General features: G+C 35.6%; 1 protein-coding gene across 4 annotated transcripts in view; it reads right to left on the reverse strand.

Annotated features, from left to right (window-relative positions):
• RAPGEF6 (Rap guanine nucleotide exchange factor (GEF) 6) overlaps positions 1 to 13834 on the reverse strand; it is a 274324-nt gene that overhangs the window by 83741 nt on the left and 176749 nt on the right. For all 4 annotated transcript variants that reach the window (XM_006899057.1, XM_006899058.1, XM_006899060.1 and 1 more), the window contains exons 9-13: positions 12480 to 12616; positions 9965 to 10123; positions 9149 to 9301; positions 2554 to 2718; positions 695 to 802 (exon numbers count right to left, since the gene is read on the reverse strand). In XM_006899057.1, coding sequence (XP_006899119.1) covers positions 695 to 802; positions 2554 to 2718; positions 9149 to 9301; positions 9965 to 10123; positions 12480 to 12616 — 722 coding nt within the window. The remainder of the gene's footprint in view (positions 1 to 694; positions 803 to 2553; positions 2719 to 9148; positions 9302 to 9964; positions 10124 to 12479; positions 12617 to 13834) is intronic.

Raw genomic sequence — 13834 nt, forward strand, 5'->3', positions numbered from 1 at the left:
GGGTCCCATGGTGTTATTCAAGGTTTATGGTACTGTACTAACCATGATGAAATATACAAGCGAACTGTAAAAGATCACTGTTTACTATACTATGCAACTAAGAGATGAAATGTTCACAGAAAGGTATTAATTACACACAGTGGTTTGTTATTGGTTTTTTTTTTTTTTAAATCCAAGTACAGTGGACCAGCACCATTTAACCCTGTGTTGTTAACGGATTTTGTAGCTGTGGCTGGGTGAATCTGAGGATGTGGAGCCCACAGATGTGGAGGATCAAATGGACTATGTAGGTAATAAGAGTCACTGACAGAATAATCATCGAGTTTTGGGTTTTGTTTTTTTCTAAAAAAAATCTTTGGCCACATATACTGGATGAGGAGGAAAAGTAAGCAGACTCAAAGTATGTGTTTGAGAGAGTTCCTAAGAAACTGTCTGTCTGTCTAATCAGTGATCCTGGTAATTCACCAACTAACTAAAGTCAGCTAGGGACCCAACAGATCATCCAAGTCAGTACGTTAATAACAATGCTAAATACAAAAGACTTGAAAAAAGCATGACATAAGTTTTTTGTTTGGATTAAGGTGCAGAAGATGAGCCAAGTGTCTAGAATAGAAGATGAGGAAAGTTGTTCCTAGTTGATGTTTATGGAGGGAGGTGCTAAGGTTTAAAGAAAATAATTTCTTTTGAGCCTTACTGTATCTTCTAGGTTTTTTTCAAATTCCTCCAGAAATCGAGTCATAGCAGGATCACCTTCAAAATCGTTAAAATGATTATTTACCCATAATAAAACAATTCGTGTCACCTATAAAACATGGAGAAAGCATGGTTATGAAAAGTATTCCTTCTGTAAGAGGAGATTCCAAAAGCAATGCTCTAAACCAGGGGCTGAAGAGGAAGAACATTTATGGCTAAATTTCCTTCTTTCTCTCATGCACACAAACGTTTCATATTCTAATAGAGAAGTATGATTTAGTTTTTGCTTCCTTGGCCATATAAATAATAGAAAGAGGCAGGGCCCTCTGCATTTATTAAGGAAGTTCAAGCCTGGGCTCCAAAATGCAATAGATGCATGGGAACCATATTGTCAGAGAGTTTCTTAAAGTATAATCTTCTATGAGCAAGAGGTACTATCAAAGCATTTCTACAGATGAAAATATGTATAGTCCAAATTGTGACATAATTATGGGAAACAGAGCTGATCCGGGATTGCCACACAACAGAGCCTGCGTCAGGGGCCTTCACTTAAATTTCCTGGAGTAATGGAGGTCTTTGGAGTAGGGAGGGGAGATGCCATAATTGACAAGACTAAGAGAGCTCTGTAACAATGGCCTAAGCCTGGGTCTGTGAGCATGCCTAAGAAGTTGGCCTCACTATCATAGAAATATTGTTTCTAACCTGAATTGTAACCTAACTTCCCTAATAAACCCAACCTGGTGTTGTTTGTGTTGTTGTTGTATGCTGTAAAGTTGGAAATGACTCATAGCTGACCCTCCAGGAAGTTTTAAAAGCCAGTTAACCACACGAGACTGCCTATTCTCATGTGAAGCAGCTGGTGGGTTCAAATCCCATACCTTTGGGATGGCGGCAAAGCTTCTTACCATTGGGCCATCATAGCTCAAGAATAAACTGCATGACGTGGGGGAGAATATAAACCAAAACCAACACCTGAAATTTCCTTTCTTATAAACACTATTCATTTTCAAAATAATGGATTAATTTATTTGTTCCAGTATTAAGTTAAAAATGAACAGAAAGGAAATTTATTTGACTAATAAGCATAACTAAGAATCTTAAGGGAGCTCTGGTGGTCTACTGGTAAGAAGTTGTGTGGCCAATGCAAAGGCAGGCAGTCTGAATTCACCAGCTACTCCACAGGACAAATACAGGTAATGTCCTCCCATGTGACTTAGAGTCTCTGAAAAGTTGCTGGAGGGTCAGCTATGACTCAATTCTAACTTGATGACACATAACCACAAGAATCTTAATTGTCGCCAATGGATTATAAAAATATGCAAGTACTCAAAAAATCAAAATAATTCTGTTTAGAAACTTAAAATAATCTATGTCCTCCTGTAAAAACATTTTTTTTTAGTGAATACTCTTTGAAAACTTTTAAATGTTTTACTGAGCAACAGAAACAAATGTTTGGGGAAAATCTAAAATCCTCTTAATGTATTGACATGTCCTGAAGTTACAACTTTATTTCAGCTTTTGGTTTTTAACATGTTATTTTGTCAATAAAAAAAAAAAATTAAGCACAGAAACAAACTTGTACTATTATTGTTGTTGCTGTGTACCGTCAAATCTGATCCGACTGGCACAGGGGAGATTTACCCTCCTTCTCCAATGGGGCATCAGGTGGATTTGAAACATGCACCATTCGGGATTACAGCGCAGCTTCTTGCCACTAGGCTACCAGAGCTCCTATACAATTTATTCTGACAAGCTGAATTACATTATAAAAATAGTTTCATTTATCAACTACAAAACGTTTTAAGAATCAATTCCAAACCTGAAAACCACCCTTGTGCTCTCTGTATTTATAAAACCAACCTTATCCCGTAAGCTGTCAATTTTAAACCATTCCAATAGTTTGATTCCAACATCCAAAGGACTTTCAAGAAATGTTCTATAAGTTAATAGGAAATCTTCTATATAAGTAGGGTCCACAATGGAATGTTCTTCTATTAAATGCATGATAAGACGCTCAGGAGTTGCCTAAAAATCCAAGAACAGAAAGGATTAGGAAATAAAGAAATCAACCAATAAATTATTACTGATTACTCCCCTTTTAGCCACTCCTTAAATTAAGAGTTGTCTAAAGCCCTCAAATTAAGAAATTTTTAATTATTTTTAAAATTTTAACTGTGATTTTAATGAAAGTTGACAGAAAAGATGGATTTTCATTCATTCTTTATTGCACATTTTCCTTCCTCTCACTCCTCTAGTTTACTTAAAAAAAAAAATTCATTCATGGTTGTACAATTTCTTCCTTGCTTCCCCAGTCCACTTTGCAGTGCACCTCTTATTTTGGACTACTGTCATACATATAATGCCCAACCATAAATTCCTTTTAAACAATTCTTTCCTTTATCTGCTCCAATGCAGTGTTCATTATCTATCTACTCTTTTGCTATTGTCCCCAAACCCCTCATGACAGTCCTGCTTATAAAAGTAGTGTTATGCAGTTATTTGTCCTTTTGTGACTGAGCTATTTCACTCAGCATAATGTCTTCCAGGATCACTCATGTTGTGGAATGTTTTACAACTTCACTGTTTTTCAATACTGAGTAGCATTCCACCATGGGAATATACCATAGTTTTTCTATTTGTTTTTGACAGGCACTTGGGTTGCTCCCATCCCTTTGCTATTGTGATTAATGCAGCAACAAATATGGGTGTGACATCTGTTTTGGCAGTGGCTCAAGCTTTTTAAGGGTATGTTCTCAGTAGTGGAACTGCTGGGTTAAATGGTATTTCTATTTTCAACTTTTTGAGAAAGTGCCATACTGCTTTCTACAGGGGTTGTACCATTTTACACTCCCAACAGCAGTGAATAAGTTTTCTAATCTCTCTAACATCTGTTGTTAGCTACTATGCTGAACTCTGCTATTGTTCCTGGGGCGAGATGATAGCTCATAGTTTTACTGATTTGCATCTCTCTGAGAACCAGGGATTTTGACCATTTCTTCATGTGTTTGTTTGCCAACTGAATGTCTTCTTTGGTGAAGTGTCTATTCAGATCCTGTGCCAATTCTGCAAGTGAGTTGTTTAGCTTTTTCTTGTTTGAGGTGCTGGTGTTTTCTATAAATTTTAGATATGAGTCCCTTATAAGCTATGTCATTGTCAAATATTTCTTTCCTCATCTGTGGCTTTTCTTTGTACCACGTTGGGGAAGTTATGGTTTTTTTTTTTTATGTGAATTGGGATCTGACTTTTAGTAGGTCCTATTTATTAATTTTTTTTCTCTCTCCTGGTTATAGGCATTCCATTATGCTTGGAAGAGTATTCATACCGTGGATTAGGGCTTCTAGAATTCTTCCAAGGATTTCTCTGATTAAGTTTATCAAATGAAGAATTTAAATACTAAAGTTAGCACTAGGAGAAGAGTCTCCTTAAGGTTGGAAAGAGGAAAGGGATGAGGTAATAGTGCCAAGGCAAAAGTAGGAATAGATATTTTTTTAAAAAGGAAAAGAAATATCACAGGAGTCTACAATTACGGTTGCATAGTGGAGTTTACTTGGGGAGGTGGAAGGGGTGCGGGGGGGAGATTTTGCCAGGGAGAAAAGTGCAACAACGGATGAATGGAAATCCAGAATATCTGTAAATGTTCATTAAAATTATTAAAAGAAAAAAAAAAGCCCCAACCAACCAACCAAAAAAAAAATTTTCTCCAAATTAAGTCCACATATGCTTCGGCCCTGCCACAGGCTACAGGAATCTCAAATCAATTCAGAATAAACTATTTTACTAATTTTGCAAGTTCCTAGAGAGATTTTCTACTGCTTCCTCATACTAGGTCATGTTGAGAGGAACCAGAAATTCTAGTTTTTACATTCACTCAAGAGTTTTAATTAGTTCCTAGCTCCAAAATTATATGGTGGAGTAAATTATTTCCCTACTGTTTCTTTTTAAGGTCTGAATCAATATTAAAATGTATTAACCTTTCCAGGCCCTTAATAATTATATATAAAATTTAAGTTTGACATAGACCAAATATTGTTCATTACCTCAAATTTAAGTATGTTAAATTTACCCAAACTCACTCACTATTCAGTTATTAAAATTTTTTAATCTAAGTTTATTTTTAAGAATTTTAATTGATTTTTGCTAAATCATATTTGGAAGGAGTGGCATCCACTTCCTAAACAACATGCATCTGGAAACTCTATGAACTTTGATAAATGAAGATAGTTAGAGAAAGGCTTCAAGTCTTTTTCTCACAGGGTTGCTATGAGTCATGCTCAACTCGATGGCAATCAACAACAAAAAATCATGTAAGTATACTTTCTTTATGTTGCTGTTGTTGTGTGCCATCAAGTTGCCTGCAACTCACAGAGACCCTATGTACAACAGCTCTAAACCCTACTCATTTTCTCTGACACCCTCACCCCCATTACCTCAGTCACTGAATCAACCCATCTCATAGAGGGTCTTCCCCTCCTGCACTGTCCCTCCACCCTCCCAAGCATGACGTCCCTCTTCAAGGACTGATCTCGCCTTGCAACATGTCCAAAGTATGTCAGACAAAGCTTCAGAATCCTTGCCTCCAAGGAGCAGCCTGGTTTAACCCTCTCCAGGTTGAACCAGTTTGTTCTTTTAGTAGTCCATGGTATATTCAACACTCTTCTACAACACCACAGCTCAAAGACATCAATTCTCCTTCTATCATCCCTTGTCATTGTCCAGCTTGGGAAAAAGTTAAAAATAAGGCTCTTCATAAGGATTTTAAGGGTCAATAATAGTTTCTATTCATTTCAACCCTCCAAAATACTTTAAACCTCTTTAAACCTAAGAATACAAAACTGCATGCATCTCAAGCATTGAGACTGAGGTTGCTTCTGGTGGCTTAGTCTCAAGAAGCTGAGCTGTAATCCCGAAACCATGCAGTTCGAGGCCACTAGCTGCTCCACGGAAGAAGGATGGGCAATCTCTCCCGTGCCTCTGAGGTCATTAGCTGCTCTGTGCAAGAAGGACTGGCAATCTCCTTGCCTCTGAACACTCACCCCAGTGTCAGCTATGGGTCTGTTCCAACTCGATGGTACACAAAAGCAACTTAGTTAAATTACAGCTAGGAACTGATCAACATCTTCAAGGCCGACTGGCTGAATCACTAAAGTAGGGCTCAGAAATAAGGTATTTCAAAAAAAGAAGACATTAAACAGAGGAGGTTGGGGAAAGAGATAGTTGGCATGGTCATATTGGCATGGTATAGCCTCAACAAAATGAACAGTATATAATGAATATACTGAGTATATAAAAGACCTACAGCTAAAGAAGGCATTTACAAAGGAAAAGACAAGATTTAAAATAACCCTGTAGTGTAAGATTGAGATGGTAAGTACTGGTGTGAAATCATGACTGTTTTATTCAGAAAAAGTTAGAGATGAATATGTATTTTCAATGCACACATTTAACAAATTCTGTGGCTTATAATTTAAAATGCTTTGCTGAGCAATAATGAATGGTTTATTTTGTCCTGAAGTATTTATTGTATGAAGAAGAGAGGATTATGGTGGGCTATAGGTGCTACCATACTAGAGGCTTATATAAACTAATGGGACCTCAGTGCTAGTTCTTTTTAAGACATGGTTTCCAGTTGCATTGCAACTTATACTCTACAAAGTTCACCAGTCTCTGCAAACCAAAACTGGCCTCCTTACCTACAGCCAAATGAGTCATTCATTCCTCTGATGGGTATGAGTCTCCAGCACACCTTTCAGCGAACCACTGAACGCAAAGGGCACAGAGGAGAGTGAGGGAAAGGAATGAATGAGAGATTGTCGATGTTGGAAATTATGGAGTTATACAGCAAATCAAGTATATGAAAAATGTTGACTTGGCACTTCTTATGACTGGTCTGCAACTAATTTTGTTGTTTTGTGCCATCGAGTCACCTACAGAGTCCGACAGTGACTCTATGTACAGCAGCTCTGAACCCTGCCCTGTCCTGAGCCAGTCTCACTAATTTCAACACACCAACAACCTTCATTACCCCAGTTACTGTATCAATCCATTTAATCTGGGGTCTTCTACTTTTTCACTGTCTTCTTACAAGGTGTCCTTCTCCAAGTACTAGTCTCTCTTGGACATGTGCCAAAAGTATGTGAGATGGAGCTTCAAAATTCTAGCCTCCAAGGAGAAACTTGGTTTCACCCTCTCCAAGACAGACTTATATGTCTTCTTGGCAGTCCATGGTATGTTCAAAACTCTTCCTCAGCACCACAATTTGAAGGTATCAATTCTTCTGTCATCCATTGTTATTGTCCAGCTCACTGATGCATAGCAAGTAATTATGAAGACCATGGCCTAGATTAGGTACATCTTAGTCTCCAGACTTAGATTGTTGCTTTTCAGTATTCTGGAGAGATCCCGGATAGATCTTAGCAGAAGGAATTTTGAAAGCAGAAATTTATCTATAAATAAATTTATTATATATATTTGTAGGGAGCTCTGATGGCCTAGTGGCAAGAAGTGCCTTCAAATGAGAACTGACTCACAGCTCAGCCTCTAGTAAGCTTTCAGAGGCAGTAATTGCATGGGAGATTGTCCATCTTTCTCTCTTGGACCAGCTTGTATGTGTCTTTGGGATTGCAGCACAGCTTCTTACCACTAAGCAACCAGCGCTTCCTTATATATATTTAGAAATATATTTAAATATATGTAAATTCATTTCCAGCTCCATTGGGAGACTCTAGGAACAATGTCACCCAAGTACTAATGAATATAGTGAAGGTCTCTATTCTGGTTTCCAAATACTATCTCTTTATAAAAGTAATTAGTGCTTTTGGATATGGAAATGGCTGACAACAGGGCTGCTACAGGAAAACGATGCGACTGGAACATTATGTTTTACTAGATAATAAGTGCTCAAAGAGAAAGGAACCCCCCCCTAAAAACAAAACAAAAAAAAACCCCAACACACAACCAAAAAAACCCACTCCACCACACAAACAAAAGACTCAAACATCAAACCTCATAGAACTAAAAAAAAAAAAAGAGTCAGAGAGAAGAGGGCCAGATCTGGGTTAATTCAAACATTGATACCAACAGTAAAAGAATACAACAGAGTCCATAACAATAAAAATAAATTAATAGCATTCCCTTTACAGAACAATGACAATGAATGAAGTAATAAAAAAAAAAAAAGACACCAATATGACAAGGTTATCAAGGTTAACTTCACTAGCAGTAAGTCAAAATTGTGTGCTTCCTGATGTGATGTATTGCGAAGAACACACACCATTTTCTGTGCAATTCTTGCAGAAAAGGATGATTTATTCCTAGTCATTAGGAAACCTGGCCAGATGCAAGTTAAGGGCCATCCTACAGACCGTTTTCTTGAATACAAGCATATACATATATATATACACACACACACACACACACATACACACAAAATACAAGAACAAGAAACTGTTCTAGAGTAAAGTAAGACGAAGTGACAACGAAGTGACATGACAACTAAATATAACTCGAGTTCCACAGGATAAGTAAGGTCTTGGGGCCAGACTGAGAAAAGAGACACGTTGGGACACATGGTGAAATCCATCCAGTGTCTGGGTTGAATGGTATTATTTAATCTTTGTTTACTTCCTAACTTGTAGTTTCATGGTAATGATGAAGAAAGTGTTCTCGTTTTTTAGAAAACACATACTGAAGTATTTACTACTAATGAGGTAATAAGAGAGGTTTCAAATGGTTTGGAGACTGATGATAAAGGAGCAAATGCAGTGAAATGTTAACAGCTGGGAATCTGGGTTAAAGAGCTCTCTATTGTTTTTTTAAGTAATAAAAACAAACTAATAAAAATCATGAGGTCCATAAAGGTATCAAATAAACTAAACAAAGAGATGAATTTGTATTTAATAGTGACACTTTTACTTATATTGTAACCACGACAAGCTTGAAAAGGGAAACAGTCATGCACGCATTTCCTCTCTTTGCATTGCAACTGCCCTATTTTACATCCAGAGGATTTTAAAAATACAGAGGAGCCAATTCCATGTCAATGACAGAGTAGCCGAGGAGCACTGGGCATCTATACCTGAGCCATTAACCCTTATCTATGAACTAATAAAACCCTTGTGCTCTTGTTTCAAAACAATACTAGTTTGGATGAAATTAACTCCAGGTCAATATACTGCTGATGTCATTAACTCCAGATCATAGAATAAATTTGAGAAGGAAAACTTTGATCAGATATTCCAAAGTAATACTTTACCTATACTGGTAATAAATGGTAATAAGCTATCTCTGATGTACAGAATCCACTAAAAAACAATTGGTTTTAGTGTAAATTAAAAAGGGCAAATGAGCCTATATATTTATTTGAATTATCTGACAGTACACAAAAAGATTCAAAGTCTTTTAGGAAAGAAGAAAATTATTCAATCAGTGACTAGAATCCTATGTAAAAATCACTCACCTTGATTACAATGTGTCCCTTTCTGGTTCCACTCCGGTCCAGTTCTCGGTGCTCATGCACCATAACAATCTCTCCTTCTTCCTCAACTTTATGAGTATTTTTTTCCACATGATTTAAAATTCGCCAGTAATCCTGTTGGGCTATGCAGACAAACTGTCCAAGAGTAACATGAGGACAATCAATGAACCTATAGTACATAAAAACATCACTACGCACTAAAGCAGAGCACAAAGGTAAGAAATCAAGTGGCATCAGTTCTTTTTCATTCAGTTTCTTTGGTCTTTAATAGCAACAACAACAGAGCTGAAACAAATAATTCATACACAAATAAGAGCAAAGATGTTAAATCCGTTTTAAATTCTTCTGTAAAAGGAGAAGTGAACATCTACTTCTCTCAAAACTGACACTATGTAAAGAAAACATGAAGCAGGACTAAGACAGAAACAAACTTAACAGAAGTTCCTGGTTCTTTCCTGTATTTATTTTAAAGAAGACTGAGCTGACTAGTAGACAGAAATATAACAAAACATCTTTTTGGTACAGTCTCCTATGTTTGTGTATCTTTTTAAAAAAATTGCATATTATAATTATAAATCTTTATGCACAATTCTTTATCTCTTCATATACACCTCTGTATCACATGTAGTCTGCTCAATTCCAAAATTATTTAAGATGGATAGAAAATCCAATTGCCTTTATTAACTAGTAGCTTCTGAAACATCCAGTTTTCAAATAAAGTTTTTAGTTTGAGGAAGAAAAAACTGGCATAGCCATTTTTAATCCATCAATTGTGCTTGACCAAAGGGAGATGCTTACCTGACAATCATCTACTTTAGTCCTGACTACTCCATGCATGTACTGCTTATCCAATGTGGGAGTAATTCCAAAACTATTTCCCATAAACAGGTTTTCAATTTTTCCATCTGGATGACTGATTTCTACAGTGCCGTTTAAGATAACATACCATGAGTCAAGCTACAGAGAAAAAGAAAAGTTTAAAGAATCTTCTTAGAAAGCTTTGTATTTATTTTGAAAAAAAGACTTACCAGTTTATCAGTTGTAGAATTTTTTTTTTAAAAAAAGGAAAGAATTTGATATTACTAAATTTTGTCTACAACACATATTCTTTGTGTAAACCACTAAAGCTTGCTTTACTTTTTTGGAGCTTAATTTTCTTATTGTTATGATGGATACAAAATTGAATGAGTTAATACATATGAAATGTTTAGAAGAGGACCTGGTATATAGCAATGGTCAAACTTCTCTGGTGGCTTTAATCGACCAGTGGTTTCTAAGGAAATGACAGGAAATCTCTCCAATTTACAGCCTTGGAAATGGAGGGTCCAGCTATGGATCAATTACAACAGCAATGAGATATTTGGGTTTTTTCTCTTTTTCACAAAAGCTTTGAATTTCAAAGTATATCTAACATAATAAAACATGGACATTCTCTTTGCTAATGCTAAGAAAACATTGCTTAATTTTATCTGAAGGCATATTTTAAAGTCTACTTACCAACGAGAGATCACTTATTTATTCTTTTATATCTAACCCTTTTTACTAAACTTATACCAGATGTTTTAGGTAATTTATAGGAGATATTTACTGTCATTTTTAAAGAGGATTCAGTGGCAACAAGAAATACTTTCTTTTTAAAGTCTGTTTTTCATAGCTGTTAACACAGATACAAAATGCACTCACAAGGGGCCTTATGGATTACGTAAACTACTTGAAGCCTGAGACTATCAGCTTTCATTCACCACTGTATCCCTGTACCTAGAACAGTTCAAGAATAGTCAATAAATGGTACGAAGGGGTCAATAAATTACTGATAGAACTTTGAATAATTAAAATAAACTGGTAGAAAAGAAAACAAGTTAGAAGTCTAGTATATTTTTCTCTTATACATCTGCTCATTCATTACTTGTTACGTGACATTTAGCAATTATGACATCATTAAAAAGTCTATCATCTAACTTCTGTGCAGTTATATGGATGCCAGCAGTCACTAATTCTGAGGTTTGAGAAAATAACAACGCTGGTTGTAATTTAAGAATTATGTACCAACGTGGCTACGACATGCTTCTTAATGGCTTAGCAGTTTTGTAGTGATGAAATTTGGAAGTTATTGAATCATCATCCATTTCTGTGTAATATTGATTGATTTTCAATTAGTAACCTGTTCTCTGGAACCCAAAATCATGTTGATAAAATGAGTGAGTGTACGGTTTTAAAATTCCAAAAATACTTAAACTATCCTGAATTTTTAAAAAAAGTTAATACTAAATATATTTATACACTTTTTTTGAGCATGCCCTATGTGATAGATCATTCTAGGATGTAAAAAGGCAGAACTAAAAAGCAACACATAATTGTTCAAAGGATTTTCAGCATGTATCATAATTTGATAAGAACAGTTTTTACTAACAGCAGTAATACTTTCCAATCCCTTTGCATCTCCAACCTACAAATTGGTATCCAAGTACTTTTAAACAAAAATTTAGTACATTAATGCCTTGATCAGCAGCAGTCTTCTGTAGACATTGGTTTCTACACATTTTTCTGATTTTTTTTTCTTTAATATATAGTATTTTTTTGAAAAAGAAGAGAATGAGTAAACAAATACTTAAAACAATTATAACAATAATATAACAAACAACAATTTATAAGAAAATTCTCTTACTACTTAATTTGAAAGGGGCTATTTCTAGGCTGGGAAGATGAGTGGATTCTGTGAAGGTGTGTTTTCTGGTTTGGGGTTGAGGGTAGGATGTGGCTCTTGCTCACAACAGGGTGTGAGCTGATTGGATTTGGCCTTGTTTTTGTGGATCTCCCGAATAAAACAAGCTTGGAAGCAGGAGTGGCATCCACTTACAAAAAAGCTTGCCTCAGGAAGCTCTTACGAATTTGGAGAAAAGATGAATGTTCTGCATTCAAGGCTTTCATTCATAGGGTCGCTACGGGTTGTGTCTATGACTCTATGGCTTTTAACAACAATTAACAACTTTATTTGAGAAGGAACAAGAAATGGAATTCAGTAAATATTCTTCACTCAGCATTAATCCTCTATAAAGTCTTTTGCTAGAAAATAAAAATTAAGGCCAAAAAAGTAAAGGAATGCAAAGCAAAGCAAGCAAGCAAACAAACAAACAAACAAACAAAAATCCTCCTCTGTTCAGATAAACAGCATTCTTTCTAAAAGTCACCACTCTTTGTAAAAATTGTGTAAATCTTAAAAGTCAAGATTTATGTAAGTTTCTGGAAAATAAAGTACTTACTATAAAATTAGTTTTCCTATTGGACAATATGTAGTTTTTATTTGCTATCTTACCTCTTCTCCATCTTCAAGAATAATAGCTCCTGCCTGTTCTACCACTTCAAAAATCATCACTGAGCAGAGTTCTCTCCTTACAGACATCGTCATGTTTGCAAAAGCGGGTAGCTGGTGCATAAACTCCAGTAATTGTTCTGTAAGAAAAATGAAATCCTAGTATAAGGAGAATACATACTATAATGCTACAGTTTAAGATTAGAATTAATCACCAGGGCAATACGACATGATTATTTAAAATAAGTTCTACAGTTTATACATATACTCAAACTCACATATAATTATACATATACTGGCAGTTACCAGAATTCCATAACCTCCAAAGTGATCAGGTTCAGATAAAGAAGAATTTATCTAACATTCCTCACCTGAAATGTTAATCCATGGTGGTTAAATTCAAATGACCCCTGATGTAACAGGTTTGTAAAAATGCCTACTAGTCTAATTCTTATTAGGCTACAGTTTAAAACCCCTAATATATTTAATAAAAATATGTATATATTTAAAAACATAATTAGTAATTAAATATGATTCAAGAGCTCAAGATGTTATCTGATCACAATTTTGTTTGAAAATTTCTTTAAAAAAATATCAGTATACAATAATTGTCATTAAAAATGCACATTTACCCATCAAAATGAATGGATAGAGAAGCTCTGGTATATTCACACAATGGAATACTATGCAGCATTGAAAAATAAGGAACTAATGAAATATTTTGCAAAATGGATGATCATGGAGGACATTAAGCTGAGTGAAATATCTCAGTCACAAAAAGACAAATACCGCATAGGGCCACTGTCATAAAACTGGACTGCCATCAGAGTTAAGGGAAGACAAAAAAGGAGGGGAGGAATGATGTATATTGCATTGAAACAGATGAGGGAGAGAACTGTTTAAAAAGGGATATAACAATGGGTATTCTTGTCATTACAGAAGTCCAGAGTGAAGGCTGCATAGTGGAGTGGACTTGGGGGGGAGGGACTGCATAACAATGAGTTTTTCTTTCTTTTCAAGGAGAAGAGTGAATTGGGGGTGGGGTGGGTAGGGAGAAAAGTACATTAATGAATGACTTGAAACCCTAAGTCTCTTTAAACTGTCATTAAAATTATTAAAAAAGTGAAAAAATGTACATTCAGTTTCCACCTAGAAAATGTTCACAAACTGAATCTAATTTGGACTTCTACTTCAGTCTTTAGAATGGCAAGAAACATTCCACATGTAGAGATCTTTACTCACATAAATAACTTATTATAGTTGTTGTTGTTGTTGTTATGTGCCATCGAGTCGCTTGCGACTCATAGCGACCCTATGTACAAGAGCTCTAAATGCTGTTCTATCCTGTGCCAACCTAG

This window comes from Elephantulus edwardii, unplaced genomic scaffold (assembly GCF_000299155.1).
Source record: "Elephantulus edwardii isolate Elephantulus edwardi_28Jun2011 unplaced genomic scaffold, EleEdw1.0 scaffold00245, whole genome shotgun sequence".
In the NCBI taxonomy this organism is placed as follows: Eukaryota; Metazoa; Chordata; class Mammalia; order Macroscelidea; family Macroscelididae; genus Elephantulus; species Elephantulus edwardii.